This window comes from Desmodus rotundus, chromosome 3 (assembly GCF_022682495.2).
Source record: "Desmodus rotundus isolate HL8 chromosome 3, HLdesRot8A.1, whole genome shotgun sequence".
NCBI lineage: Eukaryota > Metazoa > Chordata > Mammalia > Chiroptera > Phyllostomidae > Desmodus > Desmodus rotundus.
Genome location: NC_071389.1, coordinates 196,195,281 through 196,216,899, shown reverse-complemented (window position 1 = coordinate 196,216,899; position 21,619 = coordinate 196,195,281). Strand labels below are relative to the sequence as shown.

General features: G+C 39.2%; 1 protein-coding gene across 7 annotated transcripts in view; it reads right to left on the bottom strand.

Annotated features, from left to right (window-relative positions):
- TNRC6B (trinucleotide repeat containing adaptor 6B) overlaps positions 1–21,619 on the bottom strand; it is a 235,796-nt gene that overhangs the window by 19,556 nt on the left and 194,621 nt on the right. For 6 of the 7 annotated variants that reach the window (XM_053919604.1, XM_053919603.1, XM_053919601.1 and 3 more), the window contains 7 exons: positions 20,519–20,593; positions 19,409–19,454; positions 17,987–18,135; positions 12,224–12,349; positions 1,893–2,024; positions 1,554–1,649; positions 1,186–1,378 (listed from right to left, as the gene is read on the bottom strand). In XM_053919604.1, the coding sequence (XP_053775579.1) occupies positions 1,186–1,378; positions 1,554–1,649; positions 1,893–2,024; positions 12,224–12,349; positions 17,987–18,135; positions 19,409–19,454; positions 20,519–20,593 (817 nt within the window). Of the gene's footprint in view, positions 1–1,185; positions 1,379–1,553; positions 1,650–1,892; positions 2,025–12,223; positions 12,350–16,731; positions 16,903–17,986; positions 18,136–19,408; positions 19,455–20,518; positions 20,594–21,619 lie in introns of all 7 variants that reach the window. The other variant, XM_024579685.4, reaches the window with a different exon arrangement.

Below are 21,619 nucleotides of genomic sequence, written 5' to 3'. Positions count from 1 at the left end.
ATGCACCCTGACTGGGGACCGAACCCACAACCTAGGTATATGCTCTGATCTGGAATTGAACCTGCAACCTGTTGGTTTACAGATGACCATCCAACCAACTGAGCCACCGTGCCAGGGCTCAGGTGAACCATTTTAAAAAAAGAATATAGTTGATGGAAGTTGAAAATCTGGAAATTAACTTCCTTAAAACTATCCAGGATCAATGAGTCCTTGAAGTGTTTGCTCTTCTCTGCATGTGGACACCCCAGTAGGAAGTGGGCGCCTCATGCAAATTGAGCACAGAGAGCAGGGTCATTTGCCTAGGGTCACTTTGTCACCCAAGAGCATGGAGTTCAAGTCTCCCCAATTCTTGTTTTTGAGTTTGCACAAAAAGTATCTTCTTTACCAAAATAAAACCTAAATGTCAATGTGAGAAGAAACCTGCTATGGTGTGTAGTATCTTTTTAATTTTTACATTTTATTTTTAAATCACTGTTGCCTCACTGATTGGATTCTGCTTACAACATGTTCCCAGTTCTGAAAGAGCTACGATTTGCCTGCCAACAAATTCTTGATGAATGTCAAAGGTATAACCTTACTTGTGCTAATTCTATTTAAATCGGAGGAACTACAAATCAGAACAATTTTTATCATTTTTGCCTTATAATTTTAATTTTAGTACTCCAGTTTTTCAAGAAAAGGTAATTTTATCAGTAGAGCTAAACACTTCAACTTGTACATATTTTAATGGATTATAACCTCAGGCACGTGCAACACTTACAGCATGTATAAACATTTACACTGCCTTTTAAACATTCCCAGTTCTGGGGGAGCAGACTGCCTCTCACTGGTTAGAGCACTGTCCTGATAGATGAAGGTTGTGGGTTTTATCCCTGGTCAGGGCACATGTAAAGAGCAGCCAATGCATAAATAAGTGGAACAACAAATGTCTCTCTTCCCCCCTTCCACTCTCTATTTCTAAAATTAATTTGAAAAGAAATTGGAGTCCTGTTTCTGCTATTTACTGATTGTGTGGTAAGCTTTGGAAAGCCACTGAAACTAGTGTGTTGCTAACTTACATATCTCATCCGTAAGACAGAAAATTAGATTATCTACTTTGTATGGATGCTGTGAAAACAGAGGGTAATGTAGCTGCAACCCCTACCATAGGCTGAAAAAAAGTAGTTTTCATCACTAACAACTTACCAGAACCATATCCAGGTATTGGCCCTTTGGTTTGAAGGTCTGGGAGCCCCACATTCAGAGTGTTGGGTACCATGTTGTCCAGATGTGGCTTGGGCCCAACAGGATGAGATGGCGAATGCTTCATGCTGGGTTGCCGCTGCTGCTGCTGTTGCTGCTGCTGCTGCTGCTGGAGTGCACTCACCATCCGAGCCAGCTGGAGGGGGGCAGTCCAGAGCAAGGAGGCCCAAGAGAAAATGGACACATGATAAACCAATGTCCTGAACTTCACAGGAGGAGACTGCATATGATTTGTTTTTGCTATCAAAGAGGTTAAGCAGAGATGCACTCCTCATAAAGAGCACTGGAGGGACCCTTCCAATCTCACGTACCTGCTGCTCTTGCTGCTGGCGTACAGCTTGAGAAATCTTTCTCTGGTTCTGTAACAACTGCTGCTGTTGCTGCTGCTGCAAGAGAAGCTGACATGCCTATGGGGAAGAGAGAGAGAGGCCCTAAGTTTCCTAAGACGGACTCACTGAGGACACTGGAACGGTTTGTACAATGAAAGACAGGTCATGGAGTCAAATGTCCATGAGGAAAGTACCACCAAGTTCCTGGTCTATTGGTCACATTTACTCCAGTTGAACACACATAAAATGAAGCAAACCAAGTTAAAGAAGAAGAAAAAACATATGACCTTCTTAGCTATAGGAGAAAAATCTGCTACTTACCAACTGAAACTGGGGAATCTGTGGAAGCTGGCTCAGCATGGCGATTTGTTGAGGAGATAACTGGGGCCCCACATTGAAAAGACCTGGATTCAGGCCACTGTTGGGAAACTGCTTGAGCATTGAGGCAGAAACCTACCCCCCCCCCAAAAAAAGAGAGAGAACTGTCAGACTTTATCAAGATAAATTATTTCTGTGTGAAAACACTCTTAATAGATCTAAAGCAAGAGCCAAGTTTTTCCTTGAGAAATATTTATGAAATATATTAAATTATTGGGAGAAATACACCAAAGTGTTAACAATGGTTATCTCTGAGTGGTGACACTGTAAAAGTTTTAAAATTCTTTTCTTAGACTTTCCAATCTTTCTACAATAGAAACGATGGAACTTTACAATCAGGAAAACATCTGCAAGACCAGAATATTTTAAAGACAGTGACTTTTGTCTGATAAATGATTACTTAAAATGTGTCATGAGACAAAACATACCAAACTGCATAAAGCTACAATAACACGCTTAAAAGAAAGTAGTTTTGTTATATGAATTAAAAAATACTAACTTATAAACAAGAGTCACTGGAGTTTCAACTCATGACTTTCATATCAAACACTCAGAGTCACAGAGAGGCAGAGAAGGGCCTAGAAGGTCAAATGGCTCAACTGGTTCCTTCTCCATGGTTTTCGGGACTGAGCTAAGCTAGGTGGCAGGAACCTCCAGGGATAGAGAAGGGACTCCCTCCCATATTTGGACTGTTCGTTTAAGATGTTTTATCTGACCTGAATTGAGTTTCTCTGCCCTTTCTTTCATTGAACCCAATGAATTAGCTGGTGTCAAGGACAACAAACTTAATCCCTTTTCCTTGAGTGGCTAGCAGCACACTGGTCAAGAGTTTTAGTTCAAGAGGCAGACTGCACGGGTCTGCCATTTCTCAGCTGTGTGACTCAGGGCAAGTTACTTAACCTTTCTGAGCTTTCGTTTTTCCTTATCTCCAAAAATGGAATAATAATAACTTCAGTGATTGAGAATTTTATGAGTTAATCCATGTCAGATGCATAGAAATGCACTCCATAAATGTTCTTATTCCACAGGATGGTCTTCCAAATATCTAGAGACAATGATTACAGTTCTCTTGAGTCTCACCTTTAGGCTAAACATAATTGTTTTTTTTTTAAAACTTGTACCTCATTTGATTTCTCAGTGAAGAGCCCAGAACAGAAAGCCATTTCCTAGAACAGTCAAGTAATCAGTAGACCTGGCCATCTCTAACCCTTCTGTTAAAAGCCATATTTTTATTAACAATGCCTAAAATCTCTGATGACTGCATCATAACTTCCAATTCACACACTAAGCTTATTGTCACTTAAAATCTACAATATTTTAAACTGTTTTGCTTGTGCCCTGGCTGGTATGGTTCAGTGGATTGAGTGCCGGCCTGCGAACCAAAGGGTTGCTGGTTTGATTACCAGTCAGGGCACATGCCTGGGCTGTGAGCTAGGCCCCCATTAGGGGGCGCACGAGAGGCAACCACACATTGATGTTTCTCTCCCTCTCTCCCTCCCTTCCTCTCTCTAAAAAGAAATAAATAAAATCTTTAAAAAAATGTTTTGCTTCCCTATGTAGTATTTAAGTGGCTTGGTTTTAAATTTTTATTAATTTATGCTTTGATCTTAGGACTTTACATTTATCTTTATGTACATAGCACACAGATGCTCGATAAATACCTATTAAGTGAACATTATATTTTAACTTATTAACAGTCATTCCATCGACTTCTTTTCTATCCTATTATTCCACTTATTCCCAGTTCATGTTTCTCCATTTGGTCGTCCATGAGACTGTTGAACTTGACAGAGCTGAGGAAAATCTAGTAGCAAGCTGCTGAAAACTCCTTTCCAACCTGAAACTGATTAGCCTGCGAATAGTCAGTCAGTCATTTACTAATAATCCACACAACTGTTTCAGCATTTAGCCTACATTTTTCCATCTTATCTAAAATAAAGAGATGGTCTGTCAAAGCAGAGATACAACTATATCATTCTTATAATCCAAGATTATGTTTACCAATCAATGAAGGAAATAAGTTAAGTCAAAACTTATTAGCAAGTTATGATTCTTGATTTCTATTCACAGGTGCTCAAGATCCATGTTTTTGATAATCTAGTCCAGAATCTTGCCTGGAATTGGCACAAGGTTCATCAATCTTTAAGCAACTTTCCTTCCTCTTTCAACAATTGTTTAAAAAATTTCCCCACTTTCCCCACTTCCTTATAGGGCAAAGGTAGGTCTTTCCCATTTCTGATTGGAGGCTCGGAAGAGGGGCATCTACCTGTATCACAATCACAACACTCCAGGTCTCCTTCCTTTTCTTGTTAGCAAGCCTACAGGGAGAACTACCCCATTCCAGTTACTGGGGTTAAGTATGGAACTCAGTATTATGAAGCTCACATTCTCCAGTATCAGCTTTCTCAGTAGAAAAGGGGATATTCTGGCCTCCATGTGCTTTCCCCTTTTGTCTTAAAAGTTTTAGATTTGGGCAGCAAAGAAGGGTTCTGCCCTTCATGCTGGTCTATCAATTCCATCATTTGGGAAAGTCTTTTGGTTTAAAGCAATAGTTCTCCCAGCTGTTCCCTCTCTATCCTCTCAGAAATGCTGAGTGTTACCAACTAGTTAAAAATTTTGTTTGACTTTCTATTTTAAGTGTTGGGCCCCTAGTAAATATGAGCATACAGTGGTATTTTGCCTCTGTGCAAAATACCATACTGTGCATTTTGCCTCTATCAAAACTTCCTTTTGATCCAGCATTTCCACTGCTTGGGAAGGTACCTGAAGAACCCTGAAACACCAGCTCAAATGAACTTATGCACCCCTTTTGTTCATAGCAGCACCACATACAACAGCCAAGTGTTGGAAACAGCCTAAGAGCTCATCAATAGGTAAATGGATTAAAAAACTGTGGTATATTTATACAATGAAATACTATGCAGCAGAAAGAAAGAAGGGATTCCTACTCTTTGCAACAGCATGGATGGAATTGGAAACTGTTGTGCTAAGTGAAACAAGCCAGTCGGTGAAAGACAAATACCATATGATGTCACTTATAAGAGGAATCTAATGAACAACAACAAAAAAACTAATGAGCAAACAGAACCGGAGACATGGAAACAGAACAGACTGACAGCTGACAGAGGAAAGGGGGGAGAGAGGGAATGGTGGAAAGAAGGGGAAGAGATTAGTCCAAGAACATGTATGAATGACTCATGGACAGGGACAACAGTGTTGGGATGGACTGTGGGAGCTGGGGCAGGGGCAGGATGGAGAAGGTCAAAGGGGGAAAAATTGGGACAACTAGAATAGAAAAAACAAGAATTTAAAAAATAAATAAAAGCTCTACTGAACAAATCAGCTTGTCTCCTGATCAACACATTTCTCTTGAGAATGTATGCCATCACTTGACATGAGCCCATTCATTATTCCCTCCTCTTACTCTTCCTACTACTCAAACTTAGCTAAAAAAGTTACCATTCCAAGTAAAACATGCCCATGATGTAGTAACCTAGAGAAATTTGTCTGAGGGCAGAAATTTAAGAATATTCAGAGCAGCACTGCTCATAATAGCAAAAATTGGGAGATAGCCCAAATGTCTACTGATAGTAGAACTGGTAAATAAATGATGGTGTATTCATACAATGAAATACTATATGAACCATAACTGCCAAAATCAACATGGGGAAAATCTCAGGAACATTACTAAGTAAAAAAAGTCTGGGAAGGCTATACACTGTATGACTTCATTAAATAAAGTGCAAAAAAGGCAAAATAAAACAATATATTATTTAAAGACAGACATAAGAAACACGATGAAGTAAAGAAAGGCTAATACAAGTTATCTTTATAATTTAATTTAAATGCCAGCATCTCACATGTTCCACAAGTTGACAGTTACAAAGACTTTAAAGGTTACACTTTGTGGACTTCCTATCTAGCTTTGCTCAAACTTTCCCTTCTTCAGACAGCCCACGTACTGTCCTTCTTTGATGAACATAGAAAGACTGGAGAGAAGCACCACTAGCTCCTGGCAAACAGCTATTTGTACCGGGGTTGCAGGGTAATTAAAGTGCAAGTTTGCACATTCCCATAGCAGGGAGTTAATTATTCTGGCTTAAAAGCCTTCAATCTCCAGCTGGGTTGGAGAAAGTGAAGATCTAGTTGGAGCCAATATGACATTTAATGAAGCACTGCAGGTGCAAAATGACAGCAATTCAAAAGCAAGACGAAAGTCTGCCAGAACATGTTACTTTCTGAATATCTGAGAAAGGATGAAAAAGGCAAGGTAGAAAAACCTACGGTTTCAATGTCTTCTTTCTATGTTTACATTAAATATTGACTGACTCTTTTAAGTAGTTAACTTGGGTATAAAATTTTAAAATACTTATCAAAAACTTTAAATATTTATGTGCTTTGACCCAGGAATTTCATTCTGGGCAACTAAATTCAGAAATAACGTGGGTAAGTTTTGTGTATAAGGATTTCACTACAGCATTATTTATAATAGTAAAAATTTAGAAATGATTTAATATCCAATAATGGGGGAAGGGAAATTAAAGTCTACTTGACAGAAATTATGTCTTCTTGATTAAGAATGATGAATATGAAGACGACACAATAATAGAGGAAATCTCAAAGCTGAAGGAAACAGCAGGATATAGTGACCACGAATGCAATTATATGAAAAGCACACCTGTACATGGAACGAAGTCAGAACAGGAGTCTGTGTAGAAATAATCGCTATCATTATGGCTGGGTGGGGGTGTCTGGAAGATTTTTTTCTCTGTGTCCGAACTTTCAGTGTGGCTAATTATATTGTCTTTAAAAATGTTGTGTGTGTGTGCGTGTGTATGAGGGCAGACAAAAAAAACACAAAACACTTGGAATTATCTTCTGGAGGGCAGGCCCCTTGAAGTACAGGTGTCCTTCGCTAGGTGAGTGTTCTAGGAACCCATCTGTATCAGTGCATCAGCTGGCATTGTTGTGAGAGGCTACGTTCAGCTCCAGTAAATTTTCTTATCTATCAATTTTATATAACAATGTATCAAGACATAATTTATATTTTCTTTTGTGTTTTCAAGTTTTAGCTCCTATATTTAGGTCAAAAACTCATTTCTTTTTTAATTTCTATGTTTTACGGTTGTTCCAATTATTTCCCCCTTTGCACCCCTCTGCCCAGCCTGCCCCCCACTTACATAGTCAATCTTCACCCTGTTGTCTATGTCCATGGGTTCTTCATATATGTTCCATGACTAATCCCTTCACCTTCTTTCAAACATACCCCCTCCCCTTATTGCTATCAGTCTACTCCATGATTCTATGCCTCTGGTTCTATTTTGCTTATTAGTTTATTTTGTTCTCCAACTTTGTTCTTTCTCAAGGTAACTGAGGCTATTAGGGGTCTTTTTTTTTTTTTTTGGTTCCAAGGCTTCAATGAATTTTTTTTGAAGACTCTTTCAACCTGTTTCCTCATTTCATGATCAGGATTTATCAGTGCCCCTGCCAACACCACACTGAGTTTTTAGCAGTTTTTGACCAAAAAACTGCATGACCCCAATTGTCCCCACCCTCCCTATTCACCTGATCTTGCCCTGAGCAACTTTATTTCATTTCCCTGGATGAAAAATTACTCAAGGGGAAACATTTTGCTGATGTAGAAGAGGTAAAACAAAAAAATGGCAGAAACACTAAAAGGCTAAAATCAAGTTCAAAAACTGTTTTTGAGCAGTAGAAAAGTCTCGATAGATGTATTGCATGAAATGGAGAGTACTTTGAAGGTGGCTGAAGTTTAAACATGTAAGAATAAATACAAAATTTTTTAATAAATAAATTCTATTTGGGTCCCCCCCATACGCAGTCTGTCCAGAAAAAGTCCAGCCATTGTCAATATAACGAGAACAGTTTGTGTGACATCGATGTAACCTGGCAGCCAAAAAGAGTGGACTGGAAAACACACGTGTGAACAATGACAACTTCACTGTACCAGTCAGTGGGGGCAGTAGATGCCAGTGAATGAGCATGTGTACTGTGTGGCCATTACATTCAAAATGACTGAGTGAGTAGAGCAATGAATCTGCGTCAAACTTTGCATTAAGCTTGAACATTCCTCTGCAGAAACTATTCGGATGATTCAGAAGGCCGCAGCTATGGGCAACTGGTGATTGGCAGCTTCATCATGACAACGTGCCAGCTCCCGCATCACATCTTGTGCAGCGTTTTTTGGTGAAACTTCAAATCACCCAGGTGACTCAGGCCCACCCCTACAGCCCAGATTTGGCACCATGCGACCCAAAACTAAAATCGCCTTTGAAAGGCAAGAGATTTCAGACCATTGAAGAGATTCAGGAAAATATGGTGGGGCAGCTGATGTCAATTGGGAGAACTGTGTGAGGTCCCAAGGTGCCTACTTTGAAGGGGACTGAGGCATCGTTGTCCTACATACAATATTTCTTATATCTTGTATCTTCTTCAATAAATGTCTCTTTTTCATATCACATGGCTGGATACCTTCTGGACAGGCCATGTATATAGTCTTCAACTGCTTTGTTTTTTAAAATATGAAAATGTCAGAAAAAATGAATATTCTGTTTAGTATTCTGCCCTCCTCATGAATTAAATGTTAACTACGTTTTACTAAATAAACAAATTTTTAAAATGTAGGAAAACACAAATACTTTTCTTTTCCAAATAGAACAGATAGTTTGGTCATAAAGAGATTTGCAGCCCCTAATCTCTTGGACAAGTTAACTGTGCTTTCCTATCAATTCCACTTTCTAAGTCATTCAGAAATGTATCTTTCCATGACTTGACATAAATTTACTCAGCTCAAAATCCATGCCCTGCACAGTTGTATGTTCGGGGTCCAGCAGTGAACAGACACTTATCCTGCCACTGTGATGTTTATTACACTCCGAGCAAGGGTGGGTGGGGAGGGGACGAGAGGGGCGAGTAACAGTGGTGGTGAGGTACTGTACATAGCCCGGCCTTGGGAAGCCTCTCTGATACGGGGCCTTTCAGTGGAGATCTGAAGGAAATAAAGATGGAGTCATGTGGCAATCCGGGAGAAGAGAGACCCAGAATTGTGCTCAGTGCACTAGGGCCAGTTGGCAGAAGAGGCCTGAACAAATGGGAGAGTGGAGGGCTGGGGTGTGGATGTCACCAAGAGCATTAAAGACCCCAGTTAAGAGATGGCTTTGTGTTCTCAGTGAGAGAGAGTGTGACATGAGAGAATTCGCAGTCAAGCAGTAACATGCTTTACTTTAATTTTCTACACTGATGGAAATTTTCTACGGCTATACTGTCCAAATAGTAGCCACTAACCAGCTGTGCTTACTTAAATTTAAATTAATTAAAATAAGAAATTCAGTTCTTCCATTTGACTAGTCACATTTCAAGTGCTCACATGGCTAATGACTACATTGGACAGCGCAGTTTTAGAGGATCGGTCTGAGTGCTGGGTGAAGAACAGGCTCAAGGCGGGTAAGTGCTAAATGAAGCAGGGCAGGGACCAATCACGAGGCCATTTCTAGGACAGAAATGGTGGTGGCTTGCCAGGGGTCATACTGGAGGGGGTAACAGAAAATGGTCAGATTCTAGATGAAGCTGTAAAGGGAGGATTTGTTGCTGGACTGGATGTGGCCTGTGAGAGACTCACAATTACCTCTGAGATCTACGACCCGAGCACTCACAGAGAAAGTACTTGCAGAACTGGAGGAAGAGGATGCTTCTGAGGGGAATGTGGGATGAAGTCAGAAGTTCTGTTTTGGACATGTTAACCTAAGATGCCTAAGGCATCGTAGTAGAGATTCCCAGAAGTCTGTGGAGTTAAGAAGAGAGATCTAGGCTGAAGACACAACCTTGGAACTATAAGTATTTAAAGTCATTCCCCAGAGTGAGATCACCTACCAGTCACTGTAGATGGTGAGAAGAGTCCTGAGGTTTGAGACTGGGGCACTCTGATGTTGAAAGATTGGGGAATGAGAAGAACTTATAAAGGAGCTGGAGAATAAAAGGCAGCTGGAGAACCAATTGAAAGCCAAATGAACAAAGTGTTTCAAAAAAGGAGGGAGTGGTCGACTGGATCAAATACTGCTGATAGATTGAATAAGAAGAAACTGGAGAGCCCTGGCTGGTGTGCCTCAGTGGATTGAGTGCTGGCCTGCAAACCAAAGGGTCACCAGTTCAATTCCCCATTAGGGCATATGCCTGGGTCCAGTCCCCAATAGGGGGCGCACGAGAGGTAACCACTCATTGATGTTTTTCTCCCTCTCCTACTCCCTCCCTTCCCCTCTGTCTAAAAATAAATAAATAAGTAAAATCTTTAAAAAGAGAGAAAGAAACCAGAGAATAGACCATTGTATTCCATAACACAAAGATCACTGGCAAAAGGTCTTAATTCCCACTGGCCCCAAACTCCTGGACTTCTAGACTGGCCTTGTGACTGATCGCCTTTGCTCTAGTAACTCTGCCATTCAAACATGCTCTTTATATTACTGTCAGCATTATCCTTCTAAAACATAAATTTTCCTACATTGTCACTCAGCTGAAAAACAATCTTGCCTTGTACTATATGGTCTATAGCAGTAGCAGCCCAACGCTAGGTACACATAAAAATCATCTGGGGGTGAATAGTCTCCAATACCTGAGATTCAGTTAGTATACTAGGGGAGACCTGGGAACTCAAATATATTTTTTAAGAAATAGGCCAAATAATGGTTACAAGCCATGTAGACCAAAGGACAAAGTCCAAACTCTTTAGCAGGGTGCACTAAAAAGCTTTTCTAAGTTTGGTCCCAAACTTCCTGACTAGTTTCTACCCATTCTACTCTGGACAGCATCTATTTGCTTCCACAAGCTCAAACTAATTATTCAAACTTAATGCATTTCCCCGAACGTGCCATATTCTTCCAGGTATTACTGCCTCTTGCACAAACTGCGACTCATGCTTTAGGACCCAGCTTAAATGTCACTGCTAATGTGAGGCCTTGCCCAGTTCCCCAAACTGTGAAGCATTTCTATACATTTATTACACTATTTGCTGATTCTTCTTCCATCACTGCCACCAACTCCAGAAGGCAGCGATGTGGAAGAAGCCATCTTCTTCATCTGTGCATTGTCAACACACTATCCGGCACACTGCAGACATTCAATAACTGGGCGACTGCTAATCTGATATGAAGGCATACTGGAGAGTGCTTCAGGAGTTAAGGTGCTGCCTCTGTAAATGCCAAGGAAGAACAGGTCTGTCTGGAGGACACACCACCACCTGGGACTTAAAGTATGACTGGAACTTAGAAAGTGCCAGGGCAAAGAGACAGTAACAGGAATCCCAGACAGGACTGTGAAGATAGGGGTGGGAAGCGCACAATGAACGTTTCTTCCTCTACTAAGAAATGTGGACTCAATGTCAAAAATAAGATTTGAATCTATAGATTATGGTTTCAAATAAATATTTTATGATTTTGTCTTAAAAGACACTTCAAAAAACTAAACAAAACCTGACCCGTTACAACCTGTTGGCTAGATCTTGTAAGTACCCCACCCCCTTTCATAGATGGGACTCCAAGCTCTTGCTCTTAGTTCATTAAAATAACATTCTAAGGAGACTAAGGTCACATGCTGAATCCTTACACAAACTTATCAGCTTTTACTTGCTCCTAAGACCATTTTCTCAAAAAGAGGTACGAGGGACAGTATATCATAGGTTGGCACAAATCTCTTACCTGTATCTACCAAAGAACTCACTCCATATCTCCTACTAGGAAAGGGACCTAAAAGGTTCCCATAGTACCCAAAGACCATGTCTTACAGAGCTGCTCCATGAGTGGGTCTCTGCCACTTCTTTAGTTCAAGAACTCCGCCCACAGCACCTAGCTATATTTTAGCAGATAGCTCCTCAAAACTTTTAAGAATAATCCAGAACCTGGCAATTCTCTGGTTCATCTGTGGGTGAATCCTCGAGGGCAACCAACTTCTGAACACTGACACAACAGAATTTATAAAGTAGTTTTAATCACATGCAATTAAAAAACCAATACAGTATTAGAAAAATATATAAATGTAAAAGGAATATAGAACCATAATGCTTTTCATTCAAAAACATCTACTTTGTATGCAAAATAAAATAAAAAACATTTAATATTTTGTTTTAAAAATCTTGATCCTTGGCATCTGGGTTTTTCAAATTTAAGACTGCTATTATTCCCTTTGTGCCCACAAAACCAGTCAGTTAACTGGTAACCACCTGGATGGGATTTACCTTTTTATTGTGGAAACACGTAATTGCTTACCTGGGGAGAAATAAACTGGGGAGGCACTTGCGCCCGGAGACTAGGAGAAGAATTTAGTGGCTGCACTGGTGTGTGCATACCTCTCGATTGTGCTGTGCTATTTCCAAACAAACCATGATTGCCACCCTGCAAACATACCAGCAACAGTAAGGCTTTTTGTTAATATAAGAAAATGCAAGTAAGAAACAGTTCAGGTTTTCCATCCCTCAGAAGAGTCATATCCTGTGTCCCATGGAATCACAGAATTTTATACTGGAAAAGATCCTGATCTTGGAATGCTCAGGAAAATTACTCAAATTCAATCACAGGCATATAATTACTACCCCTGTAGCCTGATTAACTCTATAAACCAAAAGGGTTAAATTTAGTCAAATACTAGAAAAGGTACTCATTTTTTTTTTGTAGTTGAAAGATATAGGCAATATAAGATTTATTTCAACTTTCTTTTTTAAGATTGGGTTTACCAAAATTATTCTCAAGCATTATAACCTGAGGCCCATCTTGACAGGCACCTGAGTAAAAATGTAGGCTTATGAATAATGTCATTGCAAAACAACACATGATATTAGCTCTTTACATTGGTTACTTCAATCATAAAATCAGCGGCACCCAATTCTGAGCCCAGCTCCATGAGAACCCTACTCCAGATCTGAAAACACCTTTCCTTGTCCTGGGTCTGCTTAGTCCCTTCTGTGTTAGATGAGGAAATCTGAATCAATCACAGAGTGAAATTAAAAGAATGGGAAAAAGAGAAAAAATCATTACAGGGACACCAAACATACGTTACTCACCTGTAATTTCTCATTAAAATGTTTGACTACTGGTCTAGTTAAAAACAAATTTAACTCCCTGATTTCTGGAGAACCAACTCCCTGGAGCACTTTCTAGACTGTTCCAATCAAAGAGCTATAGGAAGCGAAGCTATATGGTTGCCCTTCCTTTCTACAAAGTCCTTCAGCAAAGACACCATATGACACTTGACACGGTGTTCCTCTGACTGAGATAGTTTTCTACACCACCTTCACTTGGCCTCTTCAAGGCCCAGCTCAGGGGTCATCCTCATCAAGAACGTTTTCCCTAAAACCTTCCTCATTTCACATTCAAATTAACTAAGCCCACCTCTGTATTCTCAAAATACTTTAAAACTCTTTGATAACATCCATCATCAAATCATATTATAGTTATTTTCCATTCTGTCTTTCCACCACCAGCTTAATACCGCCTTTTTTGTATTCCCAGAGCTCGATAATGCCCTGGTCTATAGAATAAGCACATCATTTGCAAACATCCACGACTCACCAATTTCTTATACCTTATTTTTGCTGTGTATAATGTGCTCCCATGTATAATGTGCACACGTTTTTGTGCGCATTATACGTGGAATTGTTATGCCCGTTAATATACCTATGGTATGCAACCATTATACCCATGTATAATGTGCATCCTTATTTTTCTCTTCAAAAATTCGGGCAACAAATTGTGCATTATACATGGCAAAATATGGCACGTGAAAACGTCCCACTGAACATCGTCAGTGAAGACAGCTACACCAGTGCTTATACCAAGTATATATACAATGAACTGAAGGCACCACCATCATCTTATCCCTGGAATCGTGGTAATAGGTATGTTAAAGAAGAATTTTGTAAGGGCACCATTAGGTTCTAGGACACTAAAGACATTTTAATGGCTTAATGATTCGAAACAGATTAAGGGACCACTACAGGGAAATTAATAAACTTAAAGGCACTGAAAATAAAAATGATTATGAACATAAAATAGAAATGGCAATCAAAAATCTATGTATATCTCAAAAGAAAAATCAAAGATCCACCATGAATTTTAAATCTCCCAAAGGATTGTTTAAACACAAAAAGAACTTAATTTCTAAAATCTCTAATATCCCTGCTTCTCCTGTCTTACTAATTAAATTGTCACCCAAAGGTAAAATACTCAGCTCTAACTTTTCTGTGATCATGGTAGTCAGTAGCTTAGCTACTAGTCATTCCCAGGAAAACAGGAAACATTTATTTTGCTAAAAATATTCTGCAAAGTCAGGATGGCTGAGTAGCCTAAGGTGCTGTGTGCAGAATATTTCATTCTCACACTATACTATCAAAGTAATAATCTTGTTATTACATTTTTGAAAAATATTTTATTTATTTTATTTTTAGAGAGAAGGGAAGAGAAGAAGAGAGAGAGGGAGAAAAACATCAATGTGTTGTTGCCTCTCGCAGGTCCCCCACCGGGGACTCGGCCCGCAACCCAGGCGTGTGCCCTGACTGGGAATCGAACCTGGTGACCCTTTGGTTTGCAGGCTGGCTCTCAATCCACTGAGCCACATCAGCCAGGGCATTATTACATGTTAATTATTCATGAACTAGTCCTTGGATGGTAGGGCTTCTGGTAGCTAAAGTCTTTGCCATATTCCATGTTTTCACAAGTCCAAAACTGCTTTGCGAGGGTCATTTTAAATTTCAATTTTCTTTTGGTAAGAAGTATTAAAGGAAATTGCTGTTTTTAGTTTCTGTAAAATCAAGCCCTACTTTCCTATTTCCAGTAGACAGATTCTACCCCACTTACACCAAAGATTTCAGGTTTTCAATGTCAAGTGTCTCTAAAGCCGTACCAAGCACTTTGATATATCTGATGTGGTTAGTATTATAGATAAGTTGACAGTGGTCTATCAAAAAAGTACCTTCTCTATTTTTCTTCTTCTGAATTTTTTATATGGAACCTTGGCTCCACAAGCTGGTCATTTTCTTGGCTCAGAAGTGGCTATTTTGCACAATAATGTATTCAGTGGCAATCATACAGATTGATTCTTTTTTTTAAAAGTTCTATTTACAGATTAGGAAAATGGTCCTCAAAAGGTTGTACAAATGTTAATGGTGGTTTACCCGTTACAGGTGAGGCTTTTATGATTACCTGAGTTCTAATAGTTATTGGTGAAATCTGTCACAACCACAGTGTTTACATTAGAAAGGTATATAAATTGAAGTTATCAAGTTGATTAAAATCTGTGATTTGAAAAGAAAAACCTTAATATTTAAGTCTGCATTAAAAACCACCGTGAAAAAACCATGACCACATTTGGATAGAACACGTGTATCAACCCGGATCACGATGGACTTTGCACAGCTGGTTTGGCTGGCCTGTTACGCTGAAGTGTATGTACTAACAACATTTGATAGTCATGGGGTCCTGGAAGCACATTTATAATCACCATTAACCAAAAGTGTTCTGATGAGTGTATATTTTCTATACCTGTACCCAAAACAAAAGAGCCCCACTAAAACACTGATATAATCGGTTTCTTCTATGTTTATATAAGTAATACATATCCATGTTCTCCGTGGAAACATTAAGAGAAACAGTGAAATACAAAGGAAGAAAACAAAAAGTTACCTATGACTCCCAATCCAGAGATAACCAATCCAAACACATGAATACAATATATTCCACTCTGAATAATGTGCTAAGGCAACAATTAAGAAGTGTATGAAAGACCTATATGCATACTGAGGACTATGGTGTAAGAGGTGTTTTATATCATTCTTTAATGTATATGTGAAAGTCACCATGAGGAAACAAAATGAATACAATGAAAAATTAAATGTCCTTCCCTGACATCCTGAGGTGTAAGTCACACTGACAGTGCATGCTCGTAGAACACGACTAGGAAGGTATCATTGTTGGAGTCACTGTCACAAAGCAACTGTCTCTATATTCCTGGTTTTCTCCACAAAAACTACAAGAGCACTCCTGTGGAGCAACAGGCAGAAGCCTGCTGCGTCCCCTCAGTCCTCTGAAAGCAAGTGGGCATCACCATGCCAGCCCTGCCAGCTTTGCTTCTATGGCACGGCCCCTCCTTGGAGGATGGACAGATCAGACCCTAGGAAAGGGGCTGCTCCAGGCTGAATGAAACACCGCCACATCTGAGGAGCATCCAGCCTTCTCAAAGCCTACTTATCTAATAAAGTTACCTTCATCTGGGTAATTATTATATTTTTATATTTAAAGATACTAGATTTTAAGATGCTATAAGCCTCAAATACTTAATATTACTAGTTTTGCTCTTTTACAATTAGCTGTTTTAGTAAACTGAAAAGACCTCACAAGTATTAGTACTTTATGTTCACTCTAATGTTAAAAAAATGGCAAATATGTTGCTAAATTAGATGATTTAAGGTACCTATGTAGCCTCTTTAACATTTTCCTAAGGCAGTTATTAGTTAACTAGAGAGCAGGGAGCCTTATCCCCAAATGTGAACTTACAACCAAAAATGAGTAGACAAAAGAAACAGATTTAAAATAAAATCTATGTCGAGAAACATGAAGAGAGATGGGTTCTATGGGCTGAAAGATCTAAAGCCTATATTTAACATCATTCTGTGCATTCAGTAATCAACAAATTTCCCAAGACAGACAAATGATGCAATAAACTGCAGACCAGGGCCAAGGTGAGGCCACAGCCAAGCAGTTAAAAATCTGAGAGGCCTCCTTACTTGTCTAGCAGCGAAGTTTTGGGGGTTGAGCCCTGTGCCGATTGCTCCAAGGCTGACGTTGGGTAGTGTGGAACCAGAGGGAGACAGCTTGTAGCTGGGAGAAGGGGAGAAGGGAGAGCAGGGAGCCTCATCCCCAAGGCACCCATCTTGATTGGAGAAAGGCAAAGTCAGCTGAAAAGTAGTAGTTAGCCAATCACAATGAGTGTTGGTTAGTGAAGCAACAGAATGTGAGAAGGGAAAAAGAGAGAAAACACTAGGAATAAACAAGTTAGAGTGCATTAGCAATAAACCAGGAGAGAATTTGGATCTGATAATAATCATTGCACTTTGCCCAAAAGACACCATCTGCCATCCTCTTTGATATAGATTTTTCTTATCCTCTAAGTTAGTAATACATTCTGTCCATTGCACTAAGACAAAAATTGCCAGACACTTTATTTTTATGTATCTAATATTGATTACTCTTTGTGGCTGCTGAAATAGAAGCCAGAGTAATCTTCCTGTGAATATACTGCTGTCTGGACTAGCATCAATGGTGTCAAAAATGTGTCAGATCTAAAAAATTTTATTTTAACTGCTTTCTGAAGACCACGTACCCTGTAAGTTGGTATTCTGAATCAAAGAATAATCTCCATTAGAAATGTTAAAATTCAAAACAAATGAGTACACACGACTTGTTTAACTCAGGTAGCTGAGAATTTGAAATTATACCACCGTACTATATAGACCACTAGGGAAATGGAGAAAGGATCAAAAAAAAAAAAAAAAACTCTCTTAGAAACAGAAAAGGAGAAAGTTTTGGGTTATCTTTACAGCTAGGAGGCAAGGCCTTAGGAGACACAGAGTATTTGCACAAAATCTTGAAATTTAATTTGTAAATGCACAAAAAGTAGCAGAAAAAAGAATTCAAAATACATTTTTCTCTAAAATTTCTACATGTTTTGAGTGTATAGTAACCCCCTCAGGGAAAGTGAGATAATTTCCCCCCTCCAAACTTCATATATTTCCCAAAAACCTAGACCTTCTTCACGATACTCACATCCACATCCTAAAGACAGATGGTTTAAACTTCTGCCTAATCATCTGTTGACATCAACTGTTTTCAAGTCACCATTTAAATCAGGTGATGTTTATGTTTTGTTCATTAATTTAGCTCAGTAATTCTATGCTTCCTCCTGGAATTAATTATCAAAAGACAAACAGAAACCAAAGTGGTTCTCATGAATTATTATCTTAAACAAAGGATTCAACTCACCTTCTCAAAATAAGGCCCACTATCTGTGGTTCCCATGTCTTTGGAATTAGGTGGACGGAACCCAGACCGATCCTTCCTTATGATATCATTAAAATCCCCGAGATTCATTGCTCGCTTGTCCACATCAAATTTCTTATCTGTAAGGCTCCCTGCAAGGTACCACAGAAGGAGTAAAAATTTCAAGAATCACTGTCTCCCTCATGACCAAGAGTGACCTGCCCCACTCTCCTCCCTGGGTGCTGAGTGTAATTCCAGAAGAGTTCTCAATGGTTCAGGCTGCTGGTGATCTTCCCTGGAACACATGTGGGTTCTTTTTCTTTTCAATTATTAAAAAGAAAAGAAAAGAAAAGAAATAACATGTATCAGCTGTAGTTTGTTTTCTGTGGAAGACTGAAAGAGAGTCTTGGGGCTAACCTGGTAAAGATCTGACTTAAAAAAAATTTTAGACTGGTTATTGATATGCTTGATGTGTCTTGCTCATAAATTCAAATGTCCTCTTGCTGCTATTACAGTATTTGTTAGAGATAAACAGTTGAGGTTCTGAAACAGTTATTAGTAATAAGAAGACCCAAGCTGCCCCCCAAATTTAGCACGTGAACAGAGGAGATGGTGTGCCACACCACTGGGACAATGCCACTTCCCAGGCGCAGTGATTATTTCCACTTTTCCTTCACAGCTCTACAAATTTGCTGTTGTACACTGACACGATCAGTGCCTTAGGAAGCTAAGGTCTTAGTTGTTGTCATATTTTAAATACCACAGACCAAAGACTATGTCCTTATTACCCAGGACTGTGTTATTTTCTTCTTGGCTTCAGGATAAGCAACAGCATGCTTTGAAGATCCCACAGAGGAAGGGCTGATCCTGCATCTGCCCCACTAGGAATGGGAGGGTGTGTCAATAATGAAACATCCCAGGGCAGACTGGACTAGCAACCTGAGAGCTAAGTCCAGCAGGGCCACAGACATATTTTGTTGGGCCACATACAACATTTTAAAAAACTTGTATTAGTTTCCAATATTTAAAAATCAGGGTATCAATATACATCTGAATTTCTTCTGGCTTCTTCAGAATCAGAAGATCTGGCAAAGCTGAGCCTGAGCTCCTCCAGAGCAACAACCGCTAAGAGCAGAGCAAGACTGGTTCCTTTAGGGGGTACGTATGCTCTCTGCAGCTAAAAAGGGCCTCCGCGTCCCGATTTCTTATACCTGGCACACACCACTTATTTACCTTACTTTCTTGGCTCTTGCAGTCATTTGCGTTTTTAACCCCTAGTGTCTGGCAACAGTACCTTTGACAGAGTGAGTGTTCAATACTTATGTCTACTGAACTGCACCCATCCCAACTCAGACTTGAGACGGGGATCCCAATAGGATGTCATTAACAACAACATTCTATTCGTATTAGTGGAGTGATACACACCTACAGACAAATCCATTTTGTTGCTTGGATTATCTTCAGTTTGACTCTGAAAAGTAAAGAACAGTGAGGGAAAATTAAAGGTTTGAATTAAATGTTTGAATCACAGAAGAGATGGCATTATTGATGTAAGAGTCACATCTTACTACTGACACTATACAAGGTCCTTTGGAATGAAGATGATAACATTTTTTGCCTTGACCAGTATGGCTCAGTAGATTGGGTGTCGGCCCGCAAAGTGAAAAGTTGCCAGTTTATTCCCAGTCAGGGCTAATACACCCCAACCAGGTTCAGTCCCTGGTTGGGGTGTATTCTAGGGGCAACCATTTGATGTTTCACTCTTGCATTGATGTTTCTGCACCCCTTTCTCCCCCCTTCCCCCCTCTCTGAAAATAAGTAAATAAAATCTTTTAAAAAAGATAACATTTTTAATGACTAATTTGATTGCTGCTTGTGTCTATATTCCTAAATTCGATTTTCACATAAAATTAGCTTCAGTAAATCTATGGAGAGAGCAGTAGCTAAACAGCTGCCTGTAGAAATAAACCCCTGTCCTCAAGTTCCAGTCGGCTCAGGATCAAATTTCCCAAGTGGCAGTCAAAGGATGACAACTTCTTCTCGTGACTTGTCAAGTCATCAAATCTTGAAATATGCAGCCAAGTCAAAGTCATTTGTCTTTTGGCAACCAGGGACAGGTTGACCCCATGATGTTCCCAAGAGATTAAAAAAATTAGAAATTCTATAAGAATTCCCTATATAATTAATCACAAATTGTTTTTCTACCTTGTTGTTGTTGTCTTTTTAAAAATGATAATATTAAAAACTGGTACACTAGTCAGAGAAAACTGTATAAATTTTAAGTGCCTGTCTCTTTCTTCCCTAGCTGTCTAAAGAAAAGGCTGCAAGGACTATATATTTAAAAACACATTAACCTTCAAATATTGGTGGGTTTCATTAAGAATAAAAGAACAGATAACAAATACTGTTTAATTCAAATCAGGAACATTTCTTAACCAGTTTCTAAATCTGTAATTTTGTACTGTATGTGACCAGTGCACTAAAATTTATACTAAAAGTTGGGATACATTATACATATGAAAAAATAAAACTTACCAGCAATCCCATATTTGAAAACTGTTTGGCAAGAGGATTCATCCATGAATCACTGTTTCCTCCTTTTAGTGAGCACTACAGAAATGAAATTATGTCACCTCAGAACCAAATAATTTATTTTCTTTTCAATTCATACCTTTTTGAATCCTAATGATTCCTCTTTAACTATTACTCTAAAAGAGTAATAAACCTTAGTTATATCCATGTTATTTTATTTGTTACACTGAACTAGAAGTAACTGGAAAAATATATAGTCAATATCAGATTTTCTAAATTATAATGTTTGCATGCTAGTACTTTCCCTTTTGGTAGCTCCTTGTACCCCAAGCCAGTTGGTATCAGGAGGAAAAAAGCGTCTGATGCTACTGCATGCTGTCTAGAAAGCAGCCTAACCACACTGGTTATAATTTTCTGTGCGCATCCATGTAGTACTTTCATCTGTTTGCTTCTCAGTATAAAAGACATGGGTCCCCAGTGGGAAAGAAGCCTAGCTGATCTTACTGCAAAATAAGGCAGATATGGGCTTTTGTTTCTTTCTTGGTGGGACAAGCTAGTTTCTCCCCTGAACAAGACAATGATCACTAGCTTCATTTTTACTTCCAGGGAGAAAGCAGGTGGAACTATGATGGGGACTTGTTGGGGGTAGGGGTTACGGGGCTTTGTGCCCTTGTACATTCTACAGTTGAAAAATTCTGTTTGTGTTCTGATGGTATTTGTTATAGTAATTTTATTATTCTTGAAAGTAATAAGGTACTTAAATTTAGTTATATGTTTTAAGGTCAAAAAACCCTCACTGGAGAGAGGAGAGAAGTGGTAGTTACTGTTTAATAGGTACAGGGTTTGTTTTGCAAGATAAAAAGTTTTATGGATAGATGGTGGTGATGGCAGCACAACAATGTAATGTACTTAATGTCACTGAACTGTACACTTAAAAATGATTAAAATAGGACTTACAGTCAAGATGGAGGCATAGGCAAACACACCTGGCCTCCTCGTACAAGTATAGGAGAAATGACAGCTAGACTACAGAATGAGTGTCACCCAGAATTGTCAGAAAATCGAGCTGATTGGAGGTTCAACAACCAAGGATTTAAAGAAGCC